This window comes from Larus michahellis, chromosome 6, assembly GCF_964199755.1.
Source record: "Larus michahellis chromosome 6, bLarMic1.1, whole genome shotgun sequence".
Lineage (NCBI taxonomy): Eukaryota > Metazoa > Chordata > Aves > Charadriiformes > Laridae > Larus > Larus michahellis.
The window spans coordinates 67,381,201-67,402,508 of NC_133901.1; the positions used below are offsets into that span (position 1 = coordinate 67,381,201).

Consider the following 21,308-nt stretch of genomic DNA (forward strand, 5'->3'; position numbering starts at 1 on the left):
TTCAGTATTAAAGTTTAATATCAAACAATTTGCTCATTGTTACCAATTTTCAATTACAAAACAGGCTCCAAAAAAATTCCATAAAATATGTTTAACTGGCTGAACAGAGTTAAGCGTGTTCAGACTGCAAGGGTAAATATCCATAGCTTTTTGGTATAAATTATCTACAAAAACTGGTATAAACAATATTCCAATCTTAGTATGGGTTCCATCTAGGATTAGACAAATTTTTATAGTGACATCCACAAAATATTAAAGTTCATTCCCATTAACACATTTTTCCTGCTGAAGTCTGGCTTTACGTAAGGCCTCCAGTTGTTTTGCTCTCAGCCACCTCTCTCTTGACAGCGTTGTCTGTCCCGCGCTGAGAGACAGGAACCTGGATGAGCAGAAACAGCAATTAAAGAAGAGCTTGTTCGCGTGTCAGGGTTGATAAGCTGATTCAGTACAAACCCAGTTTTCTGTCAGTATCCTGTGGACTAGAAAGCAGGGGAAGGAAGGGGGGAGGAAATACTTTGCCTAATCAGGACTCTGTGACGAGAGGAACAAAGGAAGAGGTGATTCCATCTCTAGATTGCTACCCCGCCTCACGCAACTGCAGTCGAACTGCAGACCATTCGTTCCTTACCACCTCGTAGAAAGTCTCCGGTTCGTACAAACGGCGCTACCCACCTCGCCACCAGCAGAGTTCGGTGCAGATCATCAGCTGTTATGCTCTCGGGGTCATTCTTGCGCATTTCTACAAAGTCTTCTTCTACTGCCTATAAACAATACAGCACGTAATTAAGTGGCAAAAAAAGAATCTTCACTATGAGATAAGCTTTTAAGGAGCTAAACACCATAACGACCCTTAGATGACAGGAGAAACATTTCAACTCGTTATTGCCAGTGAGCCTGAGTTAATGTAGGCTAGTTCTCATCTTTGAAAAACATTTTCACAATGAGTTTTTAGAAAGCAGGGTACGTGTAAAGTATATACCGAAATACCCAAGAACACAAATCCTTGAAGGCACGTTCAGGACAAGAAAATACTTTTGTTTGGTTTTTAGAAAACTTCAAGGAGAATGACTGACAGGGAGAGAAAAGGGAAAGTACAATAACTTTCTCTTAAGGTGCTTTCTGTCTGAATATACAGTTGAAAACATATTAGTGAAGTCTTCCATACCTTGGTCACTTCATCAGATATACTATAGTCCAGCAGCCTCAACAAACTTAGATAAATTCGGAATTTGTTCAACACAGAAGGGAGCACTGCTGTTAGGAGGCTGTTCATATACTCTTCCATGTTGGGTGGAATTATCTGTGGCTGTAAGTGGACTTGGCAATCTGACTGAAAAATAAAATTACATATCATCTCTTTCCACATCCTATTTTTGTCTATTCCAAGACTAATTTACTCTAAAGTGACAGAAGTCACTATGTCCCAGAATTAAGGAAAGACAAAATTCATTCTTTAAATATTTAACGGTTCCCTTTCTGAAAACCAGTGTGAAGTCCTTATTCAAGCAGGAGCCAGTTTCACTGAGAGGCGAGAGAACAAACACTCAGTTCATGGAACTGGAATGCAAGAGTTCGGATGTTTCTAAGCTTCGGCTACTCCGTTTTTCTAGGGTCAATGCCAGACCTGCTGCCCTTTATCCATGCGCCCACCACCTCAGAGAGTCTGTCCTAGAAGGCTCTGAGAGCAGCAGTGCGGCTGCAGGCTTCCCCATTGCTGGGATCTCCGTTAATAACTCGGGTCACTGCCGTGCCATCACTGTGCCGCTCAGCCAAGGAGGAGGGAAGGTCAACCTCTTGGTTCTCCTTTCAACAGGTTCTTGGCCTGGCTGCAGCCACCAGTGATAACTAATGCTAGTGTCGTGCCCAGCCCTGGTCACAAGACAGTTTTCCTGTCTCCGCTTGTTCCAGGAATGGCATGCTCTAAGTAAGAAGCTACCAACTGCAATTATTCCCCAAATTAAGGAAGACCATGCCATACCGGTAGGAGCGATCGGCCCTCTGAAGTGATAAGAACATTAATATTGCACGGGAATTCCATCTGGTGGTAATTGAAGTCATAATCCACCTTCTGCCAAGTTATCAGATTACCCAGCGCTGTCACATTATGTACACCTAGAAAAGCAAGAACAAATTCTCTGACAACTGGACCTAAACAAATGTCAGACCTGATTTTCCCCCCCCCCGTTTCTAATCTGTTTCTAATGAGCAGCTGGAAGAAAAATTCTTGCAAGCATCCTGTTTCTTCTTGTGTCTGTTGTGTCCTCCAGATAGAGACCACCCTTTCTTAAGACCAAAATTAAGAATTCTTGAAGGATTTCAAGCCTGAGTTTTATCTGACATAGTATGTGTGTTAATAGCTAATGTTTTTATTGGTCCTATAAAGTCAGATAACCATTAACAGAGGAAAAAAAATCTCTCCTCAAGAGGACAAAATTATCTGGCAGAAAGTGTAATTTAACAGTTTAAGGGAGAGAAAAAAAAAGTCTTGCTGGAAAAAGAACACATTAGATAAGCTACCAAGACTCGAACAGCTGAAAAACGGGCTTATTATCATTTTGCCAAATTTTTATAGAAGTCACTTGCCTTACCTGGAACTAAGTTATTTAAAATCTGGAAAGTTAAGATTGATGAATTAACTGGTTAACTCTTAGAATTCTCCCTTTGAAATACCAACACGTACCCAACAATTCTAATTTCCCTTCAGCAGTGTTACTGCATCAGATGACACATCTACTGCTATGTTTTTGCCTTTAATGAATTAGTATTAATTTACTATACTGTAAATAAAGGCCAAGTTAGTAAATAAAGGCAAATTTAATATTATTATTTACTTCTGGGACATTTTCCCATTTGAAATCTCTAAGCTGTAACTTCCAAGAGTTCCAAACTAACTACTACATCTGAAGATACTTGTTCTTCTCTAGGATTAAATTTTGTTCCCAACATTGTTACAAGAATTTAAAAATTCTTACTTTTCTATTCTAAATTCAGTAGAGAACATCATCACACCAACAGAAACAAAATAAAATGAACAAGCCTTTTTTATCTGCAACTGTTAATATATGAATTTTCATTAAATGTTGAGCTTTTTTAGACATTAAGGGCAAATATTTTAGAGAACTTAAACCAGCACAGCAAGATTTTTCTGTAAATGGGAGTTTTTCATGTTTTGACTTCTTTTTTTGGAACAGACAATGCAAAGATTTCTACTAGTTTTACTATTTTCTTTAGTGAAATTTTGTAACTTTACTAAAGCAGAGTAACAAAAAAGAATACTGAGGACTCAAAAACAAGCAAATACTTTCACTGAACAACTTTTAATAGCGTAATTAAAAAAGAAAAGAAAAAGTTTCTAAATAGAATCAACCTGAAATCTGAACCTCACTAGTTCTTCCAGACGAAGTGTTTGGATGGGGCAGAGCACTGATAGTCATTAGGGAGCCCCACAGGCTTACAGTGTCTCACAGTCTAGCAGGTTTCTCAAGATGTAGCATTTTTATTTTAAAAACAAAGTCCCTTCCAGTGATTTCCTATTCCTTTTTCCTTGAAATGACCACAGATATCCATACTATGTATTCTTCAGTTACTGAACTTTTAACAGGTATCACAACTCACCTCTTTTATGTAGATTATAATTCAATTAATTGTCTAAAGCTCTGTAGAAAGCAGACACAGCTCTACATCAGCTTACAAGTTAGAATCATCATTCTGTTCCACACAGTAATAGCAATTTTTTTTATCTCCCGTTTTTAGTTGGGTTTTCAGGTATGGTTTCCATACATACACTGAAAGTATAAAGCATAAGGCAGCAGCATACGCTTTCCCCACTTCTTCATTCATTATCACAGGAAGCAAAGGCTACTATAATGAATCAGAGGTATTTTGGTCTAAAGACTTACTCAAATCAGTGGCCTTTTCCACCAAGTGTCAAAGACACTGTCCAGAGTTCTCTGCAATGCAAAGCTTACTAAACAAGGAACTACCTTGTTTCACTACTGGTCATTTGGGGTCTGGGATAGAGATTTTGACTCAATGAAAACATTTCTGAGCAAAATACCAGGCAGTTCCAGAAAGTAAAACAGGGAAAAAACTCCAAGAGATGAAGCCGTAAGTTGACTGAGAAGGCTGCAGACTAGCAGGAAGCGAGCTCACGCAATGAAATACCATACGGAAACCACAAACAGTTTTGTACTATAAAGTCATCACTGTGACACAATTAGCATCAACTTTCAACCTTCCAGATGAGATTTTCTTTTTTTAAAAAACAAAAAATGTCTACCTGTTGTGTCAAGCTGTCCTTGCTCAAGCTGAGTCTCGTCTACCACAAGGGAGGTGTTGCTGGCAAGCTGCAAGACCCCACTCACTAAGCGATTAGCTGTGTAGTCTTTGTGTGGGATAAATCGTGAATGGTTCATGTTTTCAATGGTCATTTGTAGGCGATAGGACTGCAACGAGAAAAGACACTAATCAGCACATTTCCTCTCCTCCAGGTTCCCTAGTAAATACTGCTGCCTTTAGCAAGCGCTGTAACTGTGGACCTCCATAGCAAGTAAACCAAAACTTCTTACCACAATGTGGAATACACTTTATCCCAAATGTCCAAATGCTTAAAAAAAAAAAATAAATCCCAAAGGAAAATAATGCCGTTAAGAACTCCTATCACCTGTACTGCACATCTAGAATTAGCAAAAAAACCCCAAACAATTTATTGCAGCAATACAATTATTATGACTCCAAAACTGAATTACTATGAATTTTCTGCAGAAGAGTGTCCACAAACTTGGGGATAAAAACTAACAACATGATAATTCAATGACCGAAACGTCTAAACATCTCAGTCCAGAAAGACAAAATAAAGTAGATAGCACCTGTCTGTCAGTTTAATGCCTATGGGGATATGATTTTATTACACATTCATCCTAAATGACTAGGTAAATAGAGACTTCAACTGACAGAAAAGCCGTATCTCCATTTTTATCTGCTCTCTACATGGATAGCACAAGCCTTTGTTTAAGAAGCCTGTCTTTAACTAAAATGCTGGTTTTTTTGGTTGGAACAATTAGTCCAACGTCTACCACCAGACATATTAAAGCACTATAACGCTATTATTCTTACTGCTGGAACAAGCTGCTGGATAATGCGGTATATGTGCTCTGTGAAGATGCTATTTCTTGGACATCCGCTCAAGTTGACTGTGAATTTTCCCAGAGGAAGCACATCTCGTCTTGCATAACTAGACCAAAAATAACAAAAGTTAGGCAAACACCTGATTAACGTGGTGAATACAGGTATCAATCAGCATGAGTACTGTGCAGTGTCTCTGACAACTAGCAGAATTTCAATACCAATACATATAAATAAAAAGCAGCCATATTTTCTTCCTCCTCCAGTGTGCAAGGAGCTAAGTGAGGCTGAAGGCTGCTGTGGAAGGCTTTGCAGCGTTGCACAAAAGCAGCACCTTTATAGTGCTTCAGACCCTGCATGGTGCCTTCTAGACGTTCTGTTCTCCTTGTGCTCTATTGTTACTCAGTAAATACACTTCTTCATCCTTGTCCTTCTCATTGCCCAATCTCAGTTTCCCTGCTTATCATACTTGTTCATTTCCTTTACCTGCCCTCAGCTTTCCTCTCCCTCTTCTTACTGTATATCTTCTCCCCATTCTTGACAAATTTCAACTTTTTTGTGATAACAGCTAAGAGAGAAAACACATTCTAGTCTAAGTGTTAGAGCATTCACAGTCCCACTAGAAAGAAGTGTGCACAGAATAAAAAAAAAAACAAACAAAACCAAACCCCACATACTGATACTGAAGTACTTCTATTTACACGGGGACAAGGGTTCAGGGCAGACTGTAAACACAAATCCACCATAAATCTTGTTGGCTGATAATTAGGCAGCTGTGGCATTATGTCTGGATCTATTTTGACACCACCTGCCTCACTGAGGCCGAGAAATATCTTACGGCTTCTAACACACCAGTTGCAGGTATGAGAAAGGTAAGATGCTGAGTCCAGTTACAGCTCTGCAAACACTTCTGATAAACAAACATGCGCTGTACTATTCACTTCGTAGCAGAATGGAATTTTTGAAAACCATAAACAAGTGGTTTATTTACTAAGAAATTACTCTTTTTAAAAAAAAGGAATCCATTTTCATTTTGAAAAGACTAAAATTAAATTTGAGCCTGACAACTATACTTAATCTAATCAAAACATATTGTCTGAAGTTTCACACCTGAAATTTTAATGAGTCAAAGGATGCTGCTGCTTCCTCCAATGACAGTTTAAACCAGCATAAGAGAATGTTACACAAATCCACTTTAATCAGCCACGAAGACAGCTGAAGGTACCTGCATTGTTATCTACAGCATCAGCTGTAGTGGTGGTAAATTTCTATCACATGCTAAATGGGGGTCACTTGAACTTACCATTAAACATGTCTACATTTAATTAAACAAACTCCCAGAAAATACCTTTCAGTATCTTTTAATACCTAAAGAATAATTATTGCAGTTAGCAAATGCCATCTTTAAGAAGTCAGATGCATGTCCTATTCAGTAAAGGAAGCTAGAGATAAAAAGATGTTTTCATACCTCTGATTAAAAGCATATCTTGGCAGTTTTGTCCAACTCTCAAAGGAACACTGCAAGGACACGCTGCCACAAAACTGGCCTTTTAACAAAACTCACCGTTATTTCAGACTATGAAATCTGTTTACTCTGTCTATTATGACAGGACAACTCTAGCTGGACAAATTACTACTGGAATAAGTACTCTTTAAGCTATTTCTGCCATTTATTTGCCGAGCGGTGAAGAGCCCCATCAAAGGAGATTTCTTTTAAAGATTAATATATAAATTCTCAGCAAACATCTAAATACTTACACTGTAGAGATGAGATGCAATATAAGGTATTCAGCAGCCAAACTGTCTCCCAAGAGGGCGTGGGTGAGGAACCCAAGCAACTCTGCTCTCACTGGTGACAGCTCAGACATGAAATTAGAAACAACTAACAAAAAAGCAGAAGAAAACAAACGTCAGGAAATGTGCTGTTCCTCACTCTCTTCCCTCTACATCAACCTTACTTTGCATTACAGTTTGACGAAGAAAAATGTTTAACCCAAAGTAGTCTAAGAAAAATAAATAAACATTCATTGGTTTTCCAACTGAGTAATTACTAGCCTTAGATAACCAACATTTCCTTGGAAATGCCTTCCTTTTTTTAATAAGATATTGTGTAATGCATTTGCAGAAGGCTGAAAAGTCTGGAGCCAAATTTCTAAAATCAATAGTCTATCCATACTATACTAAAGGCAGAAAAAAAAAACCCCTTACACATAGCACAGCTCAATACAAGGCATGCAAGGAAGAAAACGATAAATATCAATTAGAGGTTTGCATGCAATAATTCAGTGACAAAAAATAACAGTCAAATAGGCCACAAGTAATAGAACAGTTGCTTAAAACCAGAATTGCCTTATTTTCTTCTTTATGTTGTCGGTATGTTTCTTATCGTCACTGTTATACTAAATTGGAAATCTAGTTTTCCAGCAATTCACTGCTCCATTTGAAAATAAATAAACTACTAGGGCTGAATAACTTGGTAAAATCCTTGGGCACACAGAATGCAAAACCAAGTTTCATATAAATCACATTTATTTCAGAAAAATAAACACACAAGCATGACAAACACAAACACTTGCATATTGTCCAGTTCTGTAGTGTTGAATGGTTCCTCCATTTAACAAGATTTAAATTCAAATCCTGCCATTGATGTGTTTGTCTCTGAGCAAAGAAGTATTTATTCAGATGAACTAGGAAACTGCAGATTTACACCTACACAGAGAGAGGTCAAGTTCGGATACTCACAGGTTTTACTCTCCTCTTCATTAAGGCAAGCAGGCAGTAACGGGTTAATGTGTTGCAATTTCTGTGCCAAAATCACATGGATTCTGGGGACTAATGAGGCTGGAGGACTGTGTACTCTCTGTTCTTCTGCTGTGTCCATACACTCCATAGGATCCAGGGCCGAGCTGTCCATAGGAAAGGGCACAGCACAATTGGACTTAGAAGCGTTCCACACAAATTTCTCGCCATCTGACTAAGAGCAGCTGGAACCAGGCCAAGAACAGAGCACATCGGAACAAACAACATCCGCTCCCAGCTCCGGGTAACTCCTCCCATATTCAAACTACCTTCTTTGTGATTTTTATAAACGCCATAAATACTGAATCACAGTTACATAATGATATAGAAATGCCCAAGCATGCTTGACCAAAAAAATTTGGATTCTATTATTTTCAGAAAATAATTAAATCTTACCTTTCTGAAAAAAAAACAATCCCAAACACCAAAAAAACAAACCCCAAAACCAAACACCCCCAAAACCCCCACATTTATTATTTGCTGCACCATTTAATGAGATGTAGCTTCAAACAAACTGTTACACTGTTCTATACAGCATGTACTGAATCAAGTCTAAATAGCAACTTTTAAGAAAATAATGTAATCATTTACTACATTTGTCAGTGTATGGACATGTAGGATTTTTATACTCCACCAGGTTCTAGAGCCTGACGATAAGATCTTCCAGACAGTCACACAACAGCTACATCAGTGGCCGAGTTAAAAAAACAAGTGAGTAAATAAATCCTAATGTACCTCAGCTCGAACTTGAAGGTACAACCTCTTCATTTACGAGTTCAGATACACAAGCTTTGCTCTCTCTGAGGAGGTCTTACAAAATTCCTTCCAGGTGGTTCTCATTTTTGAAATAGAAACTAAAATCCCTAAAGTGACTATATCAGATGATAGCAATTCAGTACAAATTTAATCGACTTGTATCAGTTTTAAAAGCTGAAAGGCTATATAACTTCAAAGCCTCTTCAGCAGTTCACTAACAGACTGCCCACTCTTTCCATTAAAAGAAACTTCTTTTGTTTGCATTCAAAACATTGTTAAATGCCACCATTTTGTCTATTTGTGATAGAATGACACGCAGGGAAAAAAACACCCAACCTATGACAGACCAACTGAGCTGTCAGTCTGGGATCAGCTGTCAGACAGATGATAACCAAAAGCAGCTGACCAGGCTGAGTTAACTTTTAAGAAGCTGGCACTATAAAGGATTCACACTGCACTCTCCATATTGTACTTATCAGAAAGATAAACCAAATCACCAACAGAAATAATTTAAAGCGCAATGGTTCAACACATCACTAGTACACGTGTTAGACTGGTAAACAGCTTCATTTTAAAAGTTGATTTCTTGCATCCTTGTCAGTCAGTTTGTGTTTTGTCAAGCAAGTAATTGCAGAACAGCAGGTGAAATGGGAAGTTTCAATCAGCGGTATAATGTGATGCTATACCTTAATTAAGAAAAAAAACGAAGCCCATTTTTACTCATTTTGGTCACTTTCACTCTCCATGCAGACAAGCAAACTTTTTATTTTGTAGTTTTCAGAATTGTTTATGGTAACAACTTTCAGGGACTTAGAAATTATTCCAAAAGGACATTTTATAATTTTAAAGCTTATTAGAAAGTTTTTTTCGTTATTCACTCGCTCATTGATAGTTTAATAGGCATGAAAGGGTACAAAACATCTAGCTATAGAAGCATTTTCTGCTTTATAGACTATACAACAACCTAAAAAAAGACATATCATGTATCCAAGGGTATGGATGTACCAGAGTACAACAGACTCCAGTTTACAGGACGGTGGATCTAACACTTTCCACATCAAGCTTTTTTTAAGCAACAAAATTCACCACTTAAGCATAACTGTTATGTATTTATACATTTCCATGTCTGTATCGAGGGGACAGCCAGAATATTTTGCTTATACAATAAATTTTCCTTCAATTCAGGATCATGCACCAGGGGAGTCTTACCTCTCTTCATTGTTTACTATGCTCAGCACTGGATCCACAGACAATATACCATATACCTCCAGAACGTCATTGACTTTGAAGCTCTCCCAGCTCTCGTAGACCTGCCACAAAAGAGAAAATAATAAAATACAGAGGCAGGTGGGCCAGATGCAGGACCGAACACAAACACAAGACAAAAGGAAAAATCTCAGGAGACTCAACTGTAGACTGAGAACAGTCTGTGTGAAGAGGTTTCTCCCAGTCCTTAGTGTCAGTAAGCTTACATTGGAAAATGAGTTTCTATGATTGCATGCTTTTTCCTATTGTCATTCTTTTGCTACAGAAATGTAAAAAAATTGTACCCTAATCTGACTGATCAAGATTTGCCGAATAACAGAGCATTCAACACAGCAGCAGCATAGAAATTTTGTGTCGCAAGTTTCATAGTCAATATAGCACAATAGTGAATCACAGACCATTTCAAATGCAATACAAAAATGCGTAGTGTAGTGTTTTGCTTCTTCCATCACAACTTTTTTTCCTTAAGAGGCCAATCCTAAAAGCAAAATACCAGGAGTCAGTATCAGCTACACCCTTGAGCATCTAATAATGGATTTTTTCATTTTGCTAACTGTAGTAAGAATATGCAAGCTCTAATAAATGCTGCTGAAGGAGTTCAGCAATCCACCTACAGGAGCAGTGAAGAGAAACAATGTAATAATGAAGAAAAACAATGTCATTATCTGTAGAAACAAAATTGTGGACTTGAAACTCAATTTCTGTGCCCATAAACTAATGCAAGACTTACTACTTTACAGATTCTGTCTGCCTCACTGAGGCCACAGCCACACTCATCACCTGTCCGCTTGTGTTACCTTGACGAGACATGCTGGTCCCTTCTCTCCTGGCAACGGAAAATTTAAGTCAAGTGGAGGGGAGCAGTTGGGAGAAATGAGATGATGACCAGCAGAAGCCTCCGTTTCTAATCTCTTTGGCTCCACGCATCCATGGATATTACCTCCGCTGCCTGAAAAATAAAGGATTCATAGGCTCTTCAAACAGAAATGCAAAAGCAAACAGCTTTCTTCATTGAGCAACACAGAATTAAACTAATTTAACAAGATGCCTGAGGCAAAAATATTTAATAAATGAATAGATTTGACACAAGATACTCTTACTCAGAATAGAGAAGTCTCACAAATGCATGTTTTATATCACCAAGATAAGCATGAGGAGGATCTACGTGTCTTCAAAACCCAAACACGGTCAACAATCTGATTTTCAAAATGTAATACTTAAACTGTGTGAATGAATTTTTTTCTAAATTTGGTTGGACTGCCAAGGTAATATTTTTCCGCACCTCATGGTCAAAAATCTATAGTTCTTAAAGGTAGGAGTATGCATCAATGTAACAGTTTACATTAAAAATCTCTGTAGATTTTCAGCAGTAATAAAACTAAAAATATCTACTCTACAATTGATCAGCCTGAGTATGAAGACAAAACAGTCTAAACTATCTAATAAAACATTTGCAAACTGGTAAGAATACAACTAGAAATACCTGAATTCAGCTAATGAACCTGACAGATACATAACACCGAACAAAAGAAAGCAATAGCTTCTGCAATTTTTAATAGCTTTCTTCAGGATGCTTCAAGTGTCTGGGATTAATCTAGTTCCTTTATGAAGTCCAATTAATAAGTCTCATGTTAGAACAAAAGGTAAGACTGGAAGATCTGAGATTTAGTTTGGCTTCGATTTACACAATAACATCCCCAAAGGGAGCACAAGAAAGACAGGATTTTTTCCCAGATTACCATGACATCTGAAACAGAGCGGGAAATTAAACAAGAACTCCAAAATTCAAGCCTGCTGCTATAAATTGTGTGTGCTGTTACATACAAGAGGCAATACACAAATGTTGCCGTAAAAAAAATCTTAATTTTAGGAATTAACTCTAGAAAGTAGTACCAACAAGTCATACAATACACATGCAACACTAGGCTCTCCCACACCGATGACTTCAACAAAGCTATCAAATTAGTTATGAAGGCTGCATTAACACTACTGATTCAAACAACTACAAATATTTCAATTTTTGAGAATGAAATTTCTGCAAATTCTGGGAAGATATCACAAAAGGTACTTATCAATAATGATTATTACCTATATGTTGCTCTTTCTGTTTAGATGGATGTAGATCCATATCCTCATCTTCCTCATAGCTCCTCTTGTGGCGACTCGGTGTGTAGGATGTTGAAGGACTAACTCGAGCTTGGCTTGCACTAATATATGCGTAAAATTGTGGATTAAGGACAACCACAGACTTAGTTGAGAAAATTCAAGGCAAGTTGTTCTGGGTTTGTTTTTTTTTTTTTTTTTAAACCAAATTCTATTGTCCTATTTTGAGCAAGACACTAAAATAATTATTTAAATTGTTATTTAGATGTCATCTCTTTAGCTACACAAATAACCTGCTTAAGCAGTGCACAAGAGTCATTGGCTTTGTTGAAAATAGAAACTAAAAAACACTGAGTGCTATTCCACTATCAGTCTCTAAAAAAAAGGTGAGGTTTTTTTAATGCCCAGAGAACACGCTTGTGGTCAGGTATAACTCAAAATCTCAAGAATTTTTTCTCTCCTACATTTCAACCCTAAAGAACAGACATTATAATAATATTTAAAGACTTGCTATCCGATATAATTATTATTACTTTAAAAAGAAACACACAGGAAGTGTTGACATACTTGTAAGATACTAGCAATACTACATTTTTAAATGAATTCTGAAAAAGCTAATACACTTTTTCTTAGCGTTATGAGCAAGCATTGAAATAGTGTTCACTATTTTCATAATAGTACGTCTCACTTTAAATTTCCATTGCTGCAGTACTTTGCTGCAAGCTTCATTCAAAGACTAATGCTTATCAATCATTTTATTACAAAAATTGTGCTAGATTAATTGTGAAGTCGCATTGGTATTCTGTGACAATGACAAATAGTAGTTTTCTTAAATTCTAAATTCCAAATATGAAATATCAAATCATTATAGATTTACCATCAAAATCCTATCTTTTCACAAAATGCAACTTACCTTAAGTTTTCTAGACCTCTCCCCCACTCCCTTGGAGAAGAGGATATAAAATTCCTAAAAGGTGTTAAAATAAACATCCTGTATCCATTTCACTCAGAAAATTCAACTTCCATTTACTAGGAGAAACTAAAGATGATTTCTTTCTCCCCAGAATGTTTCCTGTACTCATTGAGAAAATGACATACTGCGGTCAATTTTACAGGAATTATTCTCATAACATGCTCAGCTACAGGTGTTTTTACAGATTCTTGTAGGAGGCTCTCACTAGTTTAATCAGAAAATGTCAATGGGATACCCATGGCTCAACTGAAGTTTCTCTTTTTCTAAGAATTCGCAAGTAGAAATTGAAAGGAATTTTCAAGACCCTCCCAAGCAAACACAAAAATCTCATCTAAATCCCGACTAAATCAAAAAGCAGTGTTCCTAAATTCATTTGCATCCTCTTTGTGCATATATCACATCACCAATTTTCCTTTTTTTTTTTTAAACCTACCACCTCTTATGTCCTTAAACCTAATGAATTAGTTGGTGATCACTGTTTGTGTAACAGAGCACTAGCCCAGTCAAAAAAGATATTTCTTTCACCCATGCTGATTCGCCAGGCACTGGAACGCAGTAGAAAGTCTGTCTCTCCGAGGTGACTGTTTGCGAGGAGTTCAAATCAATTTCCTGCTGAGGCTAGAATACCAATAGAAACTTTGTTAAAAATCTGATTAGAGTTTGTTTTCTTTTTTTAAACTAACTCCACAGAGTCATTTACTCATCCAGAAGTTACAGCAAACACGCAAGACTATATACTCTCATGAAACAGTGAGTCCAGTCTGCATATATAATGTTTTTGGTTCTAATTGCACTGTGCTACCAAAAATAAATTGTTTTCCATAGCAGAAAGTTTCAAGAGCAAGAGCACTTCCCCCACCAAGCAAAACAAATTTTAAATACAACAGAAACGACTTGAAGCCTGCTGAAGTTAGAATGCTCATGAGCAGTTAAGAATACTCTGCTTTCCAAACCTGAGATTAATTTTGCATTTTAAGAGCAGTATCTCCAGGAAGCCACTGGCTTCCAAATAAGCCACCAAATAAGCGATACTACACTTACGAACTACATCTTTCTAATATGTCGTTTCAAAATTTGTATAACTTACCCCACATTCTGCCACATCTCTGTATTTACCAAAATGCAAAACCTGTCAAGAAAGAAAAGGCAATGCAATCATTATGTTTCTGAAGGCATCCTGAATACGAATTACTTATACCAAAATCACTGCGGTCTAAAGTTGTTCAAAGACATACTTTCGTTATTTTAGTAATTTTTATTCCTCAATGGAAAGGTAAGAAGTGATGTATTACTGACGCCATTTGAGACATATAAACAGAGTTCTATTAGACAGTGCCCAGACTCTACAGGTTTAATTCAGAAACTAGAGGAAATATAAAAACTAGAATGGAGAAAATGCTAAACATTTAGTAAAATAATAAATCAGTATTTCACTTACACGTGCATTTGTGTTTGGGTCAACTGTTTCATATACTCCCATGTAAAACTCAGGATCAAACATATCTTGAACCATGCAGCGAAATTTCACTAAACTGTTGGGCTTTAGGTAATGTACGGGAACATCATTCAGTGACGGCACCTATAAGAAAGAGCTTATTCTAAACAACTGCTATATAAATATTAAGAAATGCCCTGAAGTAAGTCAAAATCAGCACAAAATCTGTCACCAATTTACTCTCTGATCATCTAGTAATATCCTACTGTTACTTGCTTCAAACCCTGTATTGCTGTTGTCGCTACGATCAATTGCCTCTGATAACTCAGTGCCCCATCAGGTAACATACTGAATATTTTCTGAGTACTCTTCCCCCCACATTTACTCCCCTAATCCAAGCAGTAGCAAAGTGTGTATATCTCAACACTGGAACAGCTGGTACAGATAATAGTTACAATTATCAGACACTTAACAGTTCCCAAATTCTTCCAATTCCAGAGCCACCAGTCCTGTTCATTGCTCAATCCCAATACTAGACTACAAAGAAATGCATTTCGGTGACTGAAACTGTATGAGAACTCTACAACAACATTCAAAACTACCTCTTACACTGGCAATTATTGCAGCTGCAGTATTAAATAGAATTTATTGATTATTTTATTCCCATTTAACAACACTTTTACCACGTGTTATGTATCAGTGGTACCATAGCCATCGCATGCACAATTTCTTATAACAAAAGGCCGTGGAAAATCTGTATGTTAATTTCCAAGTCCACACTGGGGGGAGTCTTTTTCCCCATATGTTTACATGACAATGGAAAAACAGAAGGGGAAAAAAACCAATGCCTGGGCATGTAGTATAGCCTGAAATAATGAGAGTTGCAATAAGAATAGAGGTTTTTTGATTTGGAAGATAAACTCTCTGTTGAAAAAAACCCAAACCCACATCCAACATTAAAGTGCAACAAAACCCATAAGTGGCCCTATAAGAAACATCATTTTAATAAACAAACACATATTCCCTCGTGTTTCTCTTGAGTAAGAAAATGCACTTTCAATCCCTTCTAATGTTGTAAATTTAACACAATTTTGCCATCTACACTTCTATTTAAACTGTCATTGAAATATTAATTACAGAATACACTCAGTGGAAGGAAAAAAAAGAAAGCCAATTATTTTCACTTGTTTGTTTAGCCATAAGCAGAACAGATCTGATATGAAATTTTCTAATCCACTTAGCAGTGTTCCACAATGCCGTTTTTGCCACAGTCTTTTAGACAAATATCAGCTTTAGAACTCAAGTGTACATGCTTTATTTTTAAACCTAATGCGTAGCTTCCTTGCTAAGCTGCAAATCCCAGGCCTGATAAGGCAGTTTTAGCAAAAAGTGTTTTTTCCTAAAATCTGAAAGCCCCAGCAGCTATTTCTTCAACCCACACAAAATTTGCAGCATCGTGACAAAAGATCAGGAGAGAAGGGGTTTATAAACAGCAGTTCAGAGACTCGTGGTGTGCAAACACTGCAGGCTCACAGTAGACAGGGCAGGCACTAACACTTTCAAAAATGACAGTATTTGTCAGCTCCTGCCATCTACTGGATTGTACCACAAACAGGCAGCATTCAGCAGCTATGGCCCAGGGCAAAACAGTACACTGAAGTCAAGCGGATCGGCTTCTCCGGTTTCAGTCGGGATTTTACACATTTGCTTTACAAACAGATTAAAGCAACTGAGGTGTAAATAACGTATCACCAAGTCTAGGCCTGAAATTCGGAAGTGTACTCATCACGAAACAGAAGAACTTCTCAGAAACATGTAGGAAGTAAAAAGAATGAAGCTTAAGAATGGCATAACTCTAAAAGAATAAAACAATCTTACCCAATTAGTAGCATTATTTTCTTTTAATTTCTCCTTGAAGTATTCGGTTACCTTCTTTTCCCAATCAGAGTTTGGAACATTTTGGGCTACAAACAAAACACATTTATGTATGCATTAGCATCACATAACAGACTTCTATTCAGCGTTCCCCTAACATGGTAAACAATTTAAACGTTTCCTTCTGTTCTGGGCAAATGACTGCATTTTAGACTACTTTATGACTCTTACAATTGCACTGACTTCCTATCTTACACCCTTTCAGGCAAGCTAAGAAGAACGCGGCCTCTCCTGGAAGCGAGGAAAAGCCCTGAAACCCAGCTAGAGGCTGGAGGAGGTGTCGCTTTCTGCTTTATGTTCACTGCAGAAATTTTTATTCCCACACACCTTTACTTAAGATCAAGCCTAGCGCCCAGCTTCAGCTGGCGGCCCTGGCAATATCACCACCGATCGGTAACCCATATAGCCAGCACGTATGGCTCCCGAAACCCAAAATATGTTTTGGTTTCTTTCTGTTTTCCCCCCTCACCGGCCTGCCAAGCCGAGGCAGACCTCGCTGCCCGGCCGTGAGGCACCGGGACCGGACCCCCCGCCGCCGGCCATGGCCGCGCACCCCCTGTGAGGCCTCGGCGAGGCGGCGGCTCCCGGCGGGGAAGGAGGACGCGGCCACCCGCCCGCCCTGCTGATCCCACTTCCCCCGGCCGGGCCCGCCGCTCCCGCGCCGTGAGGGAAAGCCCGCTCAGGGCAGCCGCTGAGAGGATCCCGGCCCCGCCCGGCCCGCGCTCACCGAAGATGCCCTGCACGATGCTGAAGGGGTTGTTGAGCCAGTCGGCCACGCACGGCATGGCGGGGGCAGAGGGCAGGCAGGGGGCTGCTGGCGCCCTGCAGCCGCCAACTCCCGCTCGCAAGCCTCGCACGGGGGCTCCTCGCTTCCGCCCTCCTCCTCCTCCTTCTCCTCCTCTTCCTGCGGCAATGGCGGCGCCGCTAAGGCCGGGCCCGCCTTCTCCTCCTCCTCACCCGTAGGCAGAGAGGCCGTCAGGGCGCGTAGCCGCCATCTTAGGAGCGGGCAAAGCGCTGAGGGCGGAAAGGGCCGGGCAGCCACGGAGGAAGGGACGTGGCCGGAGGTGCAGCCATGGCGGCGGCGAAGCCTGGGGCTACCGGCGGCGGCACCAACTTGCTCTTCTCTTCCTCGGCTACCGAGTTCAACTTCACCGTGCCCTTCATCCCGGTCAGCCAGGCTCCGGCTGTGCCGCCGGGCCCCGCTCTGCTGGCAGCCGGTAGGGAGGGCGGCCGGGGGTGCTGAGGGGCCGCGGTGAGGGGAGCGGGAGGGCGCGGAGGGGTTGGGCGGGAGCCCGGCGGGGCAGGGCCGGTTAACGGTCGGTAGGAGCCCTGAGGAGCCGAGCCGAGGCCCACCATGGGGTGCGGCGGGCCGGGACGACGGCCAGACCCGCTATCTGTCGGGTAGACTAATCTCTGAGGGGGTTGTCACTGCCGGCTGTCGGGCGTTAGTCCTTCAGGAAAGACAAGCTGCTGGAGATGTGTGTGTTTCTCTTTTTTTTCCTGTGCTTAATGGTATTTAGCCCTGTGTTTAGGGAGAGGGAATCACAGATTCATAGAATGGTTTAGGTTGGAAGGGACATTAAAGATCATCCCGTTCCACCCCCCTGCCCTGGGCAGGGACACCTCCCACCAGACCAGGTTGCTCAAAGCCCCGTCCAGCCTGGCCTTGAACCCCTCCAGGGACGGGGCAGCCACAGCTTCTCTGGGCAACCTGGGCCACCATCCTCAGAGTGAAAAATTTCTTCCTGATATCTAATCTAAATCTCCTCCTCCAGTTTGAAGCCATTACTCCTCGTCCTGTCACCACATCCCCTTGTGGAAAGTCCCTCTCCAGCTTTCCTATAGGCCCCCTTTAGATACTGGAAGGGGCTCTAAGAGACCCCAGGCTGAACGACCCCAGCTCTCTCAGCCTGTCCTCACAGCAGAGGGGCTGCAGCTCTCTGAGCATCTTCCTGGCCTCTACTCTGGACCCGCTTCAACAAGTCCATGTCCTTCTTATGTTGGTGCCCCCAGAGCTGGACGCAGTGCTCACCAGAGCAGAGCAGAGGGGCAGAATCCCCTCCCTCACCCTGCTGGCCACTCTTCTTTTGATGCAGCCCAGGATTGCACTTGGCTTTCTGGGCTGCCAGCGCACATTGCCAGCTCATGTTGAGCTTCTCATTCACCAACACCCTCAAGTCCTCAGAGCTACTCTCAATCCATTCTCCACCCAGGCTGTATTGGTGCTTGGGATTGCCCCAGCCTAGGTGCAGGATGGTTATCTTGTTTTCCGTTCATGGATTAGCATATTTGTTTCGGCAATTAAAAGTTGTCAGTGCTCCCATTCAGGTGTGTATTTCATATTTTCACTTTTTTTAGGCTCCTCTTCCATGTTATCTTCTATTTTCCCTGCGTGAAAGAAGCATGTTAAGCAATCACCTTAAATTTCCTTATTAATTTAGCCGTGGTTTTAATATCCTTTCCTTCTAAAGCCTTGATGGTGTTCCAAACACATGCATTTGCAACTTAAAATCTGATGCTCAAACAGTTTCAGATCAAGGAATGGATTTTTCTGTAAATGCATTCAGTCTGATATTAAAGCCCTAAACAGTAGAAATGCACATAGAAATCAGATATTTTAAATTTTACTGCGTTAGTACGTGTTGAGTCTAAAATCCAAGACTTGATTTCAACACTTTTGTATCTTAGCTAAAATAAGTATTAATATATCTGGAAATCAGTGGAGTTCACCTCTAGATTTAATAAAATGTTTGCCAACATTTGGCAAACATATGGCTTTGAGGCATTTTTTTTAGATCGACTATATTTTTTTGTGTGGGAGGGTTAAAAGCATTAGAGTGTTATTCCTACTTGCTTCAGGTATCTAGGTAGCTGATATGTTTACTGCTTCCATTATGCAATCCTTATAGCTTTTATTTCTTGCAAATACACGTTGTTTTTAATTTTTAGTAAAGTAAGTTTTAAATGCTAGTCTGGCCAGTACCTTTGCTTGGGTGTCTTTCATGTGGTAATTTCCTGAAGACTTCGAAGCTAGACAGAGAGAAAATCTGATAGAATTTCATAAATGTTGTGAATCATATACTCTCCATCTCACTTAAAATTTGATTGAATGAAGATTTGTAGTTTTGCAACTGGGGTGAATTTCAGGGCCAGAGGTTGTGCCACGTTCCTTGTCTGCCCAAGTGAGGTCCACGTTCTATTTCTGTGGTCCGTTGCACTCGCCATTTGTCCAGCCAGGCCTCATAGGGATCTTGAATTGTAGTTTGAAGTAGGAAGGAACAAGCTCTTGAGTTTGCATTTTAAATTGTGTAAAATGTAATAAGAATTGATCTCAGGAATTGTTTGACATCTGACAGCCAATGTTAGGAAGCTGTGTGCAGTCATAAATTTGTTGTATCTCCAAGAGTGACTAATAAGTGTTTTGTGCTTTGCAGTTTGATGATAGAAGATAAATTCTCTGGCTCAGGTGTGGATGAAGTAACCAATATACTTACTGTAGATAGAAGGGGGTGTTCCCAATGAGGAAGTGGACTAATGTCACTTGTGGTTGTCAGGTGACAATCTGCGAAGTCAAGGTTCCACCTTATACAGGGAGGGATATACAGGAGGTTGTCACACAGTCACTGTTGAAGAAAGAGTGTTTTGTATATGGGAAAAATACTGCCCTTGTATGTCAAAGCTGTACATCATAGGAAATTTTTAAATTTGCATGAAGTGCTTCTTTTTCTGCCAGTCTGGGCTTGTGTTCCAGCGTAGTTTTTGCAAAATTAGAAAAAGGCAAAGTAGAAAGTAATGTGTTGGAAAGCTATGTCTATATATATACACACACATAAGTATAATTTTTGTTTTGGCAGAACTTTGGTCAACCTCATCTTGCAAGCAAAGACACAGACTAAATCTCTGAAACCTATTTGAAATTGGAAAATAGTAGGTGTTTTGTGAACAAGCATTTGGTAAAGACCTTGAAAACTCTCCAGCATGTTGCTAGATGTTTATCGTGATCTGACATGGTGAGGTGAATTGCCTGCTCTGCTACCAGTTATTTTAGAAAGCTGAGAATTGACAGCATGGTGTGCAGTATGCTTCTCTCTATTCCACAATGCTTATGAAAAGTGAAAGGAAGAACAATGTTATTGTTTAGAAGTTGAGATCTTTTATTTAGTGTAAATAGCGATTCTGCTTGTAGTTGGGAGATACTTCATAGGCCTGACTTCGTAGTGGGCATTGCTTATAACTGGTTTTAGTATTCCTCACACGATGGTTCGCGTTCGTAGGTTTTTGGTTTTGTTCCTCAAAGTGGAATGAAATGCTATAGGTGAAAGTAAGAGAAATTGATAAATGCAGGTGATGTTTGCCTCAAATTGACACTGTCTGAAAAGACTACTAAATAAAATCTGGTTAAAATAGTCCTTTTTAGTCATGGCAGCTGCTTCTTTTATGATTAATTAATTAGAACAGCAGCTTCCTCGGGAGACTTCTCTGTGGATTCCCCTGTGCTCCCTTGATACTCTGTCTTACAGTTATGTTGGCTGCAGATAAAGACATTTGTTATTGGCTTCTTGTAGCTGCAGGGATGCTTGCTCTCTCTCTTTGGCTGGTGACTGAGAGCAGAGAAGCAATGATAGCTCTGTGGTTTCTTCCCCATAGCATGGGGATTGTTTGGTTGTCAGAGCAGATGACAATGCTCTTGTGACTTCTGCAGATTGCATTGGCTGCATTGGACCTGGTTTATGTATTTTCTCAATGCAAAAGGGCAGTCATTGGCCTTGCACCTTTTTAAGACCTCCCTTGCAGTTATGCAGAATGAGGACTTAGTTTTCTGCACTAGAGATTTAGCTCTTGTGCTAGTCTAGAATAGGATTTTTAGGGAGAACTGGAATAAGTCTTGCTCATCAAGTGACTTGAAGTGATGAGTTG

At 39.8% G+C, this 21,308-nt stretch overlaps 2 protein-coding genes across 3 annotated transcripts in view; one reads left to right on the forward strand and one right to left on the reverse strand.

Moving 5' to 3' along the window:
* Positions 1–17,592, reverse strand: MCMBP (minichromosome maintenance complex binding protein). The gene is made up of 16 exons (XM_074592977.1): positions 17,119–17,592; positions 16,335–16,420; positions 14,460–14,600; positions 14,109–14,150; positions 13,538–13,639; positions 12,034–12,163; positions 10,743–10,894; positions 9,889–9,989; positions 7,867–8,030; positions 6,883–7,006; positions 5,116–5,233; positions 4,280–4,445; positions 1,979–2,112; positions 1,166–1,330; positions 673–761; positions 1–379 (listed from the first exon to the last, which is right to left on the reverse strand). Exons 1-16 carry the CDS (start codon positions 17,174–17,176, stop codon positions 253–255), a joined length of 1,899 nt encoding a protein of 632 aa, XP_074449078.1. The 5' UTR covers positions 17,177–17,592; the 3' UTR covers positions 1–252.
* SEC23IP (SEC23 interacting protein) overlaps positions 17,298–21,308 on the forward strand; it is a 25,897-nt gene continuing 21,886 nt past the window's right edge. For both annotated transcript variants that reach the window (XM_074592975.1, XM_074592976.1), the window contains exon 1: positions 17,298–17,608. In XM_074592975.1, the coding sequence (XP_074449076.1) occupies positions 17,464–17,608 (145 nt within the window). In that variant the 5' untranslated portion in view covers positions 17,298–17,463. The remainder of the gene's footprint in view (positions 17,609–21,308) is intronic.

Coding starts and splice junctions, on each gene's coding strand:
- MCMBP (XM_074592977.1), bottom strand. CDS start 17,176: ATGCCGTGCGTGGCCGACTGGCTCAACAACCCCTTCAGCATCGTGCAG. Junction 16,421..17,118: donor CATCGTGCAGGGCATCTTCG/GTGAGCGCGGGC, acceptor TTTTGTTTGTAG/CCCAAAATGTTCCAAACTCT. Junction 14,151..14,459: donor ACCCAAACACAAATGCACGT/GTAAGTGAAATA, acceptor CTTTCTTGACAG/GTTTTGCATTTTGGTAAATA.